General features: G+C 47.2%; 1 protein-coding gene across 2 annotated transcripts in view; it reads right to left on the minus strand.

Moving 5' to 3' along the window:
* The window catches only part of PRPS1 (phosphoribosyl pyrophosphate synthetase 1), a 167,368-nt gene that overhangs the window by 43,555 nt on the left and 111,150 nt on the right, over positions 1 to 12,663 (minus strand). For both annotated transcript variants that reach the window (XM_069613046.1, XM_069613045.1), the window contains exon 5: positions 5,430 to 5,603. In XM_069613046.1, coding sequence (XP_069469147.1) covers positions 5,430 to 5,603 — 174 coding nt within the window. The remainder of the gene's footprint in view (positions 1 to 5,429; positions 5,604 to 12,663) is intronic.

A 12,663-nucleotide genomic window follows, 5' to 3' on the forward strand; every position in this document is an offset into this window, starting at 1 on the left:
ATCCAAGAGAAAGAGGAAGGCTAACCTTAGCTCTTTCCCCGAGACCTGTCAAAAAGCCTTTGACGCAGCCTGTTCACATAGGAGAAATGGCTAAGATTTCTGTGAGGCCTAGGGTCTCCAGTTCTGGGGACCACGCTAAATCTTTGGGATCCTCTACAGAAGAGGGCAGCCTCTAACAAAAGGCAAATCCAGATCTCAGATGAAATGAGAGACTAAACCATGCTCTACCATTAAGACTCCAGTAATGAAACCGGAGACCCCAGACTGCTCCAGATGGAGTGCTGGGTAGGGATCATGAAGACCCCTCTAGGTCATTGTTTATTTTTACTAAAGGTACTGTTAAAAAGCCCATTTTAGGTTCAGGAGCTGAAACCCCTCCAGAGGGCCTGTGATTCAGACCCCTTATTCTTTTAAAAAGAGAAAAAGTGTCAGGCAAACTATAGAACCAACAATTACAGCTAACGATAAAGACTTTCCAAAATACTCTCAGGGTTACAAAAAGATTGCTAATGGACTCTTCTTTAGGTGTAACTGACTGCAAGAAAGATCCGTCCAGAAATGGTTAAGATCCACCTGTCCCTTAGACTTGGGTGGGGGGGAGGGGCGTTTGGGGACACAAGTTAGGTGGATTTTGTCAGACCCCCAGCACTTTTTGCTGGATGGTGGATTTCTCTTCTAAGTGGATGAGCGAGTGGGAACTTTTCTCCCCCACTCACCCTTTAGTTTACTCTATGGGAGTGCTGAGGGTTACACCGTATCCCCCTTCTCACTGCTCCTGTAACATTTGTTACAGTGACAAGCATACCTGAATGGCTGGTGGCAGTGGTTGTGTTCTACCGGCTTTGGTTTTATTTTTACCCGCAGGCTATGATCACAGCCGCAGTAATGCACAAAAGGGGAAAATGGCAACTTTTCTTTTTTTGCCATTTCTTGTGTGCTTGTTCTTTATTAGACCGTCTGCCATCCTGGGTGGGGGGAGGTCCTGGTTTGACTTTGGTCTTCGGGGGAATCCATTGTGAAGCCTGCCGAGGCTTCAGAGTGTCTGAAGACAGGAAACAAGGGAGGAGTCCACAACTCTGTAGTCCTTTGTCTTCTGGCACGACTGCCTGGAACCAGTTCCAACTGGGAGGCTGGCTATCCTGAACGAACAGCCACTCCTCAAAGTTTGAATGTAGCATGAGTGTTAATTGGCTGGGTTCCTGGATAAATGTCTTGGATCCCATGGCTGAAGACAAGTCGACCACTGGTGCTGAATCGAAAAAGACGCCTGTAGCTACTTTCAATGACCAGAGATGGCTGCTGAGTGATGCGGCTTTGCTGATCCTTTCTTTCCAGAAGACCTCTCGTTCCTTGGACTGGTGTTAGGAAAGATTCCTCTTTAACGCACCTTTCTTTTCCATGTCTATGGACTCCCAAACCTTTTGCTTTTATATCGATCCAGTACTTTTTACAGTGCAGTTCACTACACTGGCTTTTGCTCATCAGTTAGGGGGAAACTGACATGGCCTTCAGGGTGTCAGTACTGGGAAGGAACAAGTTACTTACCTGTAACTGTTCTCCAGCATGGCTCTGGCATGGATTCACATGCTCATGAATATTCCCAGTCAGGCTGGGACTCCTCGGTAAAGGAAAAATCAGTTTCAGTTTCACTTCTTACCGGTCTTCCTCCTAACAACCAATCACTGGTCTCTGGGTCATACTGCCCTCAGCCAATGACTGCCCTCTACCTAAGCCCCTTCTCTGGCAGCCATCTTCAGATTTGGTAGCACGTAAAGTGGCAGTAGGACCAAGAGAAGAGCCGCAGAGGGGCAGGCTGGAGGGTTCGCATGTGAATCCATGCCAGACCCATGCTGGAGAACAGTTACAGGTAAGTAACTTGTTCCTTCTCCAGTATGGGGTCTGGCATGGACAACATTAAGCATCTCAACATTAAGCATCTCTTACCTCCTCACCAGGCTCACCTTCAAGCGAACAGGTTGCGCTAACTCTGGACTCCTCCCTGGAATCCCGGTCGATGCAGTAGACTCATGAAAGTGTGTGTCGACCTCCACGTAGCAGCCCTGCAGATGTCCAGCAGGGGCACACCAGACAGGAACACCGTAGTTGCAGCAATCGCTCTGGTCAAATGGGCTCTCAGAGGGCCAGGCAACGGGCAGTTTGCCAACTGGTGACAATGAGTGATGCAGCCTGAGAGCCACCTGGAAATGGAAGCCTTGGAGAGGGCTTTCCCTTTGTTCACAGGGCCAAAGTTCATGAACAGTTGCGACGTCTTCCGAAAACTCTGTGCGGTCCACGTAGAACTTCAGCGCTCTAGCCACATCCAGCGAGTGCAAAGTCCTGTCAGCCGGCGACAAAGGCGTAGGAAAGAATAGAAGTAACACCAAGGGCTCGTTTAGATGAAAGTCCGACGGCACCTTGGGCATGAAGGAGGGGTGCGTCCGAAGCACCACCCTCGTCTCGTGGAATGTCAAATAAGGTGGTTTACAAGAGAGGGCCTGAATCTCTCCCACTCGTCGTGCAGAGGTGATGGCCACAAGAAAAGCGGTTTTCCACTAAAAAAGTCAATGGCGCCGAATGCATAGGCTCGAACGTAGGACCCATGAGCCTAGTAAGCACCACATTGAGCTCCCATGCCAGGTCCAGAGCCTTCACAGGTGGAAACGAGCGAAATAGCCGTTTGACAAACTCCTTGACCAATCGATGCGACCATAAGGATGATCGTCCTGGAGATCTGGTGTAGCAGGAAATAGCTGCCAGATGAACTTTGATGGAAGCAGGAGCCAGCACGGCCTTGGCCAACGACAGCAAATATGGAAGCACCTGCGGATCAGTGACTCGCAGAGGGTCCATCTTCGGAGAACGGAACTAAACTGAGAACATCTTCCACTTGTGCCCGTACCATTGGAGAGTAGATTAAGCTCTGGCCTTGGCAAGCACCTCCTTGCAATCCGCTGGGAGATCATAGCCCCCAAACTAGTGCTGCAGGAGCCTTGCCTTAAGGGTCAGCGATCCTGGGTCGTGGTGCAGAATCACACCTCCTTCGCTGGCGAGAAGATCTACGACCACCGGAAGCTTGACTAGAGGGGGCGCTGACAAGTCCAGAAGGTTCGGGTACCATATCTGTCTCGGCCACGCCGGTGCGACGAGGATCATCCTGCACCGGGACAGTGAGTTGATGGACTAGTCGAAAAAGCAACGGCAACGGAGGGAACCCATACAGAAACAGGCTGTCCCAGGGGAAAGAACGCATCCCCCCATGCTCCCCGGCTGGGGAAACCTGCTGGCGAACCTACGGCACTTGGTGTTCGTTGCCGTCGCAAACATAATGATCTAGGGATTGCCCCATCTGCGGAACAGGTGATCCACTTGGTCCTGCCGAAGTTCCCACTCGTGGCAAGAGCGCAGCTCGCTGCTGAGAGAGTCGGCAACGGTGTTCTTCACTCCCAATAGATGAAATGGGATGAGGAACATCCCCAGGGCTATGGCCCAGTGCCATAGGTCCTGCGCTTCTTTGGAGAGCGATGGGGGTCCGGTGCCCCCCCTGCTTCCTGATGTAAAACATCGTGGTAGTATTGTCCGGGAAGACCCGCACCACCGTGCCCTTGAGGGACGACAGGAAGTGGAGGGCCCAAAACACTACTCGCAGCTCCAGCACGTTGATGTGCAACGTCTTCTCCGGCGGTAGCCACAGGCCCCTTGCATGAAGACTTCTGGTGTGAGCACCCAAACCTTCCAGAGAAGCGCCCGTCATGACAGTCTCCTGGTGCGGCAGGGTCTGAAATCCGGGCCTTCGGACAGCGATGTGCGCGGACTCCTGTAAAGAAACTCACTGGAGGGGGGTGTCTGTACTCCTGCTCTCTATACGGCAGAGAGGCAAAGAGGACCACAGCAGAGATTCTCTATGTTGGTAAACGTGGACGAGCAATCAAGGGCTAGCATCTCAGGAGGTGATGCGGGCTGGTTCTTAAGTACACTGTAGTCCACAAGCACCCACAAAGGAATGTCCACACACTATGTTAGTTAAAACACAGTCTTTATATAAATAAGGTTTAATGTTAGATCAACTATCACGATAATACACTTTGTGCTCCGACAATTCTAAAATGGTAAATTTATACAGTTCTAGGTGGTACCACTATTACTCCGATTCTATTAAAATGCATCAACTGTACTGAGTTCAAATAGCATACGAATCAACACAGTAAAACTATATCAACCATAGACTTAGGAGGAAGACAAGTTGGTGAGCCAATTGGCAGAATACCGACCCCTACCGCTAGGCACAGTTCTGTATGAGGATCCCCCCCCCCCCCACCTGGGCAACCTGTACATGAAGATGCACCACAAGCCCAGTCCATATATTGTCTAATAGAGTCTTCTTCTATAGTCCTGCAACCCAATGTACCTTGCGCGAGTTCGGCGGGGAATCGACAGGCCCTTCTTGAGAGTGCTCCCTTTCAAGCAGGAGCCACGGGTTGTCGAACTTCTGATGAAAAAAAGCTGAATGTTGTCAGTGAGGCAGCAGCTTCGGTGTTTCCAGACGAGTGATCAAAAAAGTCATGCAACAGGGGAGGCGTGCGGTGCACCTCGAAAACAATGGTTCGCTGCTGCAAAAAGTTAGTGAAGAACTTTGGCCAAGCAAGGGCGTCAAGTCGTCGGCAAACAGGGTGGGACATGACCACGGTTGGCTTCAGTAGCTTCGTCAGCGTCTGAGGTTTGAGGGTGGTGGGAAACCCACCGGCGGATTCTCCTCCGTCGTCGGCAGCCTTGACTTTCTCCGGCAGGACGAAAGCGGTCAACGATGATTAACAAGGGAGTACTTGGGATTCAGGAATATTGGCAACACTGCTGTGATAAACTGTCCGTGGTCCTGGGTCGCAATATCCCTAGAGATCCTAAGATGATGCCATTGGGTATTGAAGGAGACACGACACGCTTTGAAAAAAGTTTCTTTCCGCGACCACAGGTCTGATTAAACGCAATGTAGTAAAGCAATGGGGGGGCGGGTGGGTCGAACATAGCTCCACACTTCGCACAATGGGCAACGGATGTTAACATTTGTATGTTGATGGAACAGCATATCTATACAGCTAGAGGGTGCCCCAGGAAAGCAATGAAAATCTGGCAGAAGTGGGAAGATGCACAATAACTACACAAACCCTGTAGGTGCACTGTTTATGGGAAGAATTTATGTTGTGAATATGGCATATTGTATTCTACTATCTGAAAGTGCTGGATCTGGATTTGTTCCTTTTTATATGTTCACTATGTAATGTCATTTCAAAACTAAAAATGTTTTATAAAAAAAATTGCAGATGCAGTTTTTGTGTTCTTATTTAAGGAGAAAATCAATAAGCAAACAGTAAAGAATTGGATCAAACTATTTGAAATAAAAAAGTTCTAGACTGAAATATCGAAAAACAACTTACTTTTCTGCTGCATGACAGATGGTGCCACAAGTGTCTGCCATATCATCAACCAGAATGGCCACTCGGTCTTTCACATCACCCACCAATACCATGCGGTCAACCTCATTGGCCTTTTTCCGCTCTTTATGGATAAGAGCAAAGTCCACATTTAGTCGATCAGCAATCGAGGTCACTCTGCAAAAAAATATTTTCCAAATCGTGATTGGCAGTTAAAGTAACACCAATCATTCTTAAATTTCGATACAGACAACAAAAAGAACAACGTTCATCATTGCTTCTGTGATGCTGATGAAAGCCTAAGAGAGCACCTAATCTGAAAGAATTACTTACAAAAAACATTGCTTTGAAAACGAATCCTCAGAAAAGTGTCACTGAATCATGGGGACTTCCTATTTTGACTGGACATTCACCTTGTGGTCAATGTGTGAACTGTAACTTTACCTGACAGACTGAAGAGGTGGACCTAGGGTTAACCAGACTGTGGATCCAAACCCAGTTCACCAATTGTAATTCAGCGAATGTAGTTTATGCAATCTGGTGCCAGTGCCCTAAACTATATTGGGATGACAGAGCGAAAGATTAAACATTGTAACAGTGAGCACAGACGCTGTATTAAAAAGAAAAACCCTACAGCACCATTGGTGAATCATTTCATCATGATCGCACATGATGTAGAAGAATTGAGATGGGCTATCTTATGGCAACTTGAGAAATCGAAGAACGGTAATGCCAACACCCAAAAACTTCTATAAAGAGCAAGGCATCTGAAATTGGGCTTAATGAACAAATTGATTGCAAGCACAGTATTTAAATATAGGCCAATATGGTATTTTTTCAGATTATGTTTTTTTTCCACTCACCAGCTGCTGATTAGTGCACTGATATACGGCTCAGTCGGTTCCACAGACCAGAAATGCCTGCTGTCCAGCATTTTGTTACACATTTTTTTTACAATATTTTCTCACAACATGGTACATTCCAGGCATCTTGCGTGTGATTTTGCACTTACCGGTACAATTTCTGTCGAGGTAGCTACCTGACTGAATATCTGAATCACACACACACACACACACACACACACACACACACACACACACACTCTGGACCGACCCCGTGAGTAGCGTTCCCAATTGTGCCTTACATCATAAAAGACGTAGCCAATTGCAATGGATTCCACTACGTAAACCGTGTCACATGATTGATGCGATCACTCGTGTAGCCGTGGACTTCTGTAATCAGGTGTAGATAACGTAGACGGAAGACCATAGAGGACTTATATATGCGTTATAGAGGAGTCATAACATACGATTGGCACTAACAGGTTTTACTTTTACGCATTTGTGTTTTCCAGACGATTGAATTTCCGATGTGGACTCTCGAATTGAAACTTACACTAGTACTTGAGGGCACGACTGTCAGAAGCACGATACGTGCACAGTGAGATACACTTTAAGCACAATTGAAGGTACTTGTTCACGCATGTAAAATCTGATTACAATATGCTCACATAACTGAGACGGGATCATTTTATCTCGAAGGTGTCACTAAATGACCTGAGACGTAATGTTGATAGTAGTTTGTTTACATTAAGGAACTTGACTTGACAGCATGCTTGGACATTACGGATATTTCATTCACTTGGCGGCTTGTTTAATATTGTGCACTACTCACACCACTGCTGCTCAGTGTGTTTTAGCACTGTATACTCATTCAGCTCTCTTTTTTCTGTTTTTTGTTCCCCTCTTTGTTGAGCAGTGTGACAGCAGTCTATTGATTAGATGCCCCCCGTTAACTAGTTCAAGACTAACTTTGAAGTCTGGTGAACTTATGGTAAGTCTTGCGTGGGTGATTGATAGCCTTGGAGGATGAACAGTATGAAAATACAGATTAGATTCTTATTACTGTTCCCTTTTCTCTCAGATTTTTTTCTCCCTCGTTCTTGGATCGCACAGCGACAGGTTTGGAAATAGTTGAAATTTAGTAAGTGTTGAGAGGGCACTAATGGTCCCCTGAAGAAGTTAATGATTACAATTCTAATGAGGGTTATGAACGAAACATGTTGGTTTAGTGTGATACCACAAATAATATTGGTATCAAATAATAGCATATTAGTTTATGTGTTCACCCCGGTAGCTGGAAGCAGGGTAGATCCAACTTTGATTGCATCACTAACAGTAACTTGTGAACAATTCCTGAAGTAAGGATTCCCAGGTGCTACAAACCATTGCGTTGCTTTGCACATAGTTTTTGACCTGTCTTTTTGTAAACAGTATACCCATTTTTTATTCGGATGTGTGTTTTGATATGTATGAAATGACTGATATTATTGTGATTTATTAATAAATTGATTATTATCATGCTTGAACCTTGACTCGGTACCTATTTGGGCCAAAGACTGAGTTATTTAGTAAGTAGGCAGAAGTTTAAGGAGAGTGACGGTTGGATTCTTTGGTCTTTTTATGGTCTATAGTGTATTGGTTAGAGTAGAATCCAGACGTTGTTAAATCACTCCATTTGTCTCTGGTTGTATGATTTTTGTTGCTGATGAAAGCCTCTACAAATCAAAAAGATGCAAATACGATATCAACATATCCAGAAGCCTTCCATACATTAACTTGGAAATATTTGGCCAAGCAAGCTTTCCCAAAATAGTTGAAAATCTGTTTAGAAAGTGGGACCAAAGTTACTATGTTTAACAAACAAGGTTGGCACAGTTAATTACCAAAACACTAAAATGTCAGACATCCATATTCATTTAGTCACAGCATCATTTTCTGATTTGGTCTGAAAAATGGTTACAATATCAATGAATGCTTTCTAAAGAAAAGAAAAAAAGCGTCCCTGCATAAAGATCAGAATCTTGCTTTGGATCATGAGGGGAAAACAAATGTCAAAAACTATAAGGCTAAACTTTACAGTGGCGATTCTAAACACCTACTCGATACATGAAGAAAAAAAAAAAAAAGGTATGCCAAATGTTCTGCAACATTGAGATTCGCAACATTATGAGATTCTAATAGCAGGCACCAAACTACCTTTCTGTGTATTGTGCTTCTTAGATACATCTTGCATCAAAAAAATACCAAAGATTATCACTCACAAACACATAACTTCTCCAAATTTGGAGACCAATTATAAATAAACCATGCAATTTGAATGAACACTCAGTACATTTCAAAGGCATTGAACACAGTATGGTGTGCCACATAATGTTGGATTTCTAGCCCGTTATCCCAGTAAAGCATGCACAACCTGAAACTAGCAAGAATGGAGGGGTAAGCATCAATCAATCTTAGATTTCAAGACCGAGGTTCCCAGTGTTTTTCCGGCTCTCTTGCAGGGCATAACCATCAGTGGCAGCAAACAGACTTATCTACAGTCAGCCAAATTGCCAATTTCAGACCACATGTTTTGTAACTCACTCCTGGAACGGTTGATTCAAAGCGAGGTCTCTTTCCTCATGCTCATTATTCAGAAGTCATTGAAAAGCAGGCTTAGAGGGAGACGGAGACTAGACTGGCCCTCTGAAGAGCTCATGGAAGAAGGTGGCCATTTTATTGATTTCATTGCACTTTATTCTGCAAGTCCATACCTTTTAATCATATTTTTATTTTGTACCTGCTCATTGAGCTACTCGGTTGTACAAAGGGCTACCTGGGCTTGTAAGTCTATGCGCTTGGTTAGTTTTTTGGCCTCTTCATTTCCCTTGGCTACATTCATTTTGGGTGGGGCTTGGAGGGACGGACTGATGGGGAGGGTGCACGGGTTGGGGGGTAGGATTTGTAGGGCGGCAAGGGGCTCATGCTGCAGGTCCTGGAATTAAGCGATTCAATATAACTCGCACATTGCTCTCCTTTCACTGCAGCCGAGTTCCTGAAATGGGACCAACAAGTTGGGAGAGTTGTCCATAGGGTGGGCGAAAGGAATCCTAGAAGGCCTAAATCCTCCCCGAGCCCTTCGTCGATTCAGTGTTAGATCATTTCAGTCATGATTGGCTCTCTTGGGATTTTCCTCGGGGGAAGGTGTCGAGTGGCGCTCAAGCACTCCAATCACCTAGTGACTAAAATCCTATCTTGGACAGGTCAGCAAGTTCTCACTTGTGAACCTCTGACTTACAATCTTGGATTTTAAGTTTTCAGACAAAGGTTCAAGGCCATGAGAACAGGAGTGAGGGGAAGAGATGTGTTTGCAGCAGACAGATACAGCGGATTTCAGGAGAAGTATTACAATCATTAATCATTTTGGTTTTATGCTTTTGTTATTCCAAGACCGATGTTTACCTGATGAGCCTGGTTCTCTGCTCTTTTGAAGTGGGGCATCTTTCACATTTGGACCTGGTTTTTGGCAGTTCCTTGCAGACCTATTTTTGGGTTGAACCTTCCTGTGACATTTCAATCTAATGCTGGGAAGCTCCCAGATTTTGTTTAAACATTAGTAGCTCTAGTAAATGGATTCTAGCATTAAAATCAGATCTATTAAAAACTGAACTCAAGATGCACGTCTCCAGCAGACAGTCGTCGCTGAGACAGCACTGGGTGATGTAATGAAGTTTGGCGAGCCAATCCCACTGCCACTTGTGGGTGCTGGGCAAGTGGACCCAAGCCAGAGAAACGCTCACGTAGCATTAATCGCCTTTTGGCAGGTGGGAATGGGAATGCAGAATGGAGTGGCGTTCCTCGAAGGACCAATCAGGCGTTAAGTTCTGGTGTCCCTGGGAAGTGGCCAGCCTTCCGGGTATACACCAGCGTTTGCGAATGTCGTTATCTAGCAGGCACCATGTGAATATCGCCCTTCCCATCAGATCACAGTGTCTTCGTGTTTTTTGCTGTGGTGCGGACCAATGGCAGATGAATAAAGGACCAGAGGTAGGCACACATTTTATTTTACTAATTGTAAACTGTTTGCAGGAGGAGTGAGAATCAATGTGGCACAACACAAGGAGGAGACTCACCGGGAGGGGGCTGACCTGTTTGCTCCAATCATATCTTACCAACGTTTGTCCAGCTATAGGGGTATGATGTAATTTAACCAGTGAGCTTTCTGCAAACTGCAAAAAAAATCTCAAGTGCAACTGTATCCACTACTATGGACATTATTGATGTGCCGTTGCAAACAGATCGATCTAGGGATTGCCCCATCAGCGGAACAGGTGATCCACTTGTTCCTGCCTAACAGCGTAGCTCACTGCTGAGAGTCGGCAATGGTGTTCACTCCTGCTAGATGAGTAACATCCCCTGGGCTACGGCCCAGTGCCAAAAGGTCCTACGCCTCTTTGGAGAGCGCCAGAGATCTGGTTCCCCCCTGCTTCCGAATGTAGAACATCGTGGTGGTGTTGTCCATGAAGACCTGTACCACCCTCGCCTTGATGAACGGAAAGAAGGCCTTGAGGGCACAAAACACTGACTGCAGCTCCAACACGATGTGCAACCACTCTCTGGTAGCCACAGGCCTCTTGCATGAACCTTCCGAAGTGCGCTCCCCATCCTTCCAGGGAGGCATCCGTCGTGACCGTCTCCTGATGAGGTGGGGTGTTGAAATCCACGCCTGCGGAGAGATGTGTGTGCACTCCCCAACACCGTATCGCTCGACAGAAACTCTTGTCGAGCGTGATCTTGTCTTCGAAGCTCCCCGCTACTTGTATCCAACGGGCGTTAAGGAACTCCTGAAGCGGCCGCATCCGCAGCCTGCACAGCTGAATGAGGTATATGCATGACGACATCATGCCGAGTAGGGACCTGATGGACCTCACCCTTGCGACCTTCAGGGCCAACAGCCGTTGTAAATTTTGCCAGGATGGTCACGATCCTCTCCTCCGACGGAGTTGAAAGGCACAACACTTGAGCAGGGCTCCCAGAAACAGTGCATCCTGCGATGGAGTCAAGCAGGACTTCGTATTTTCCGAGAACTCCAGGTCCGTCATGAGTTGGACTGTCTTCGTTATGTGGTTGACGGCGATGTCTTTGGAGTTCGCCCGGATGAGCCAGTCGTCCAGGTATGGGTAAACATGGATCCACCTTAGACGCAGCTGCGCAGCCACCGAGTCCAGGCACTTGGTGAACATTTGTGGTGCTGACTTCAACCTGAAGGAAAGGGCCTTGATCCACGAAGCGCAGGTACTTGCGGTGTCCCTTGTGTATGGGTATGTGAAAAAAGGCATCTTCCATGTCCAGTGACTATAGAAAATCCCCCTCTTCCAGCTGACCTAGCACTTGCTGAAGAGTCACCATCCAAAACTTTTGAGACTTGATGTACATGTTCAGACGGCCGAGGTCCACAATGGGCCTAAAACCGGAAACGAGAGCCTCTTTGGGACAAGCTCGATCGCCCCCTTTTTTTAACATAGACCGTACCTCCAGCTGCAGCTGAGGGACGTGGTTTTCCTGACAGACCACTGGCGGTATCCGTGGACACTTCCGTTGGAACTCTAGGGTGTGTCCGTGGGTGAGAGCGTCCAGCACCCAACAGTCAGTGGAGATGGTCTTCCACATGCTGACTAAGTTTGCCAGCCGGCCTCCCACTGGGGTGCACGGGTGGGGGTCTGACTCCACGGCCGGTTCAAACTTGTTTTGACGTTGAGGCTCCGCCTTAGGGGCCTTGGCGACGACATCCACCTCCAGACTTGGCGCGGCCCCTGTAGGCCTCCTGGGCCGATGAGCGGGAGGGCCGACGGTAGGATGAGGCACCTCCTTCAAAATCGTTTAGAGGAACTTGGGATTTCCCTCCAGAAGTCCGAAAGGACGGCCGTCATTGTTGAAGCGTGCCCAAGGCACGAGCCGTCTCAGTGTCCGCTTTGATGGCCTGAAGAGACTCATCCACAGTCTTTCGAAACAAATTGTCATCGTCGAAGGGCATGCCCAACACCTTCGACTAAACATCCTGCCGGTTAATTAGTTGCCCTCAGCCAGCCTCGCCGAAGGCAAATGCTGTTGCCAATTTGGCGGAATCACGTGTTGGCAATGTCCTCCGTAGCCACTAATGGCGTGGTCCGAAACCACCTCACCTTCCTGTAGAATCTCAACACCTCAGTCCAAGAGGGAGCCAACTTGAACCATAGTTCCCTATCGTAACACACCACGAGGGCCAGGGTGTTAGCGGCCTTGATGGTCGTCGCTGCCGGCATGATCACCCTTCGCACATGGCATCCAACTTCTTCCCCTCACCGTCCAGGGAGGGAGGAGGCCGCCGAGGATGAGCCCGAAGACTACTTCTTGGCTGTCGCCAAAACCACAGAGTC

This window comes from Ambystoma mexicanum, chromosome 5p (genome assembly GCF_040938575.1).
Source record: "Ambystoma mexicanum isolate Mex_15411 chromosome 5p, UKY_AmexF1_1, whole genome shotgun sequence".
Lineage (NCBI taxonomy): Eukaryota > Metazoa > Chordata > Amphibia > Caudata > Ambystomatidae > Ambystoma > Ambystoma mexicanum.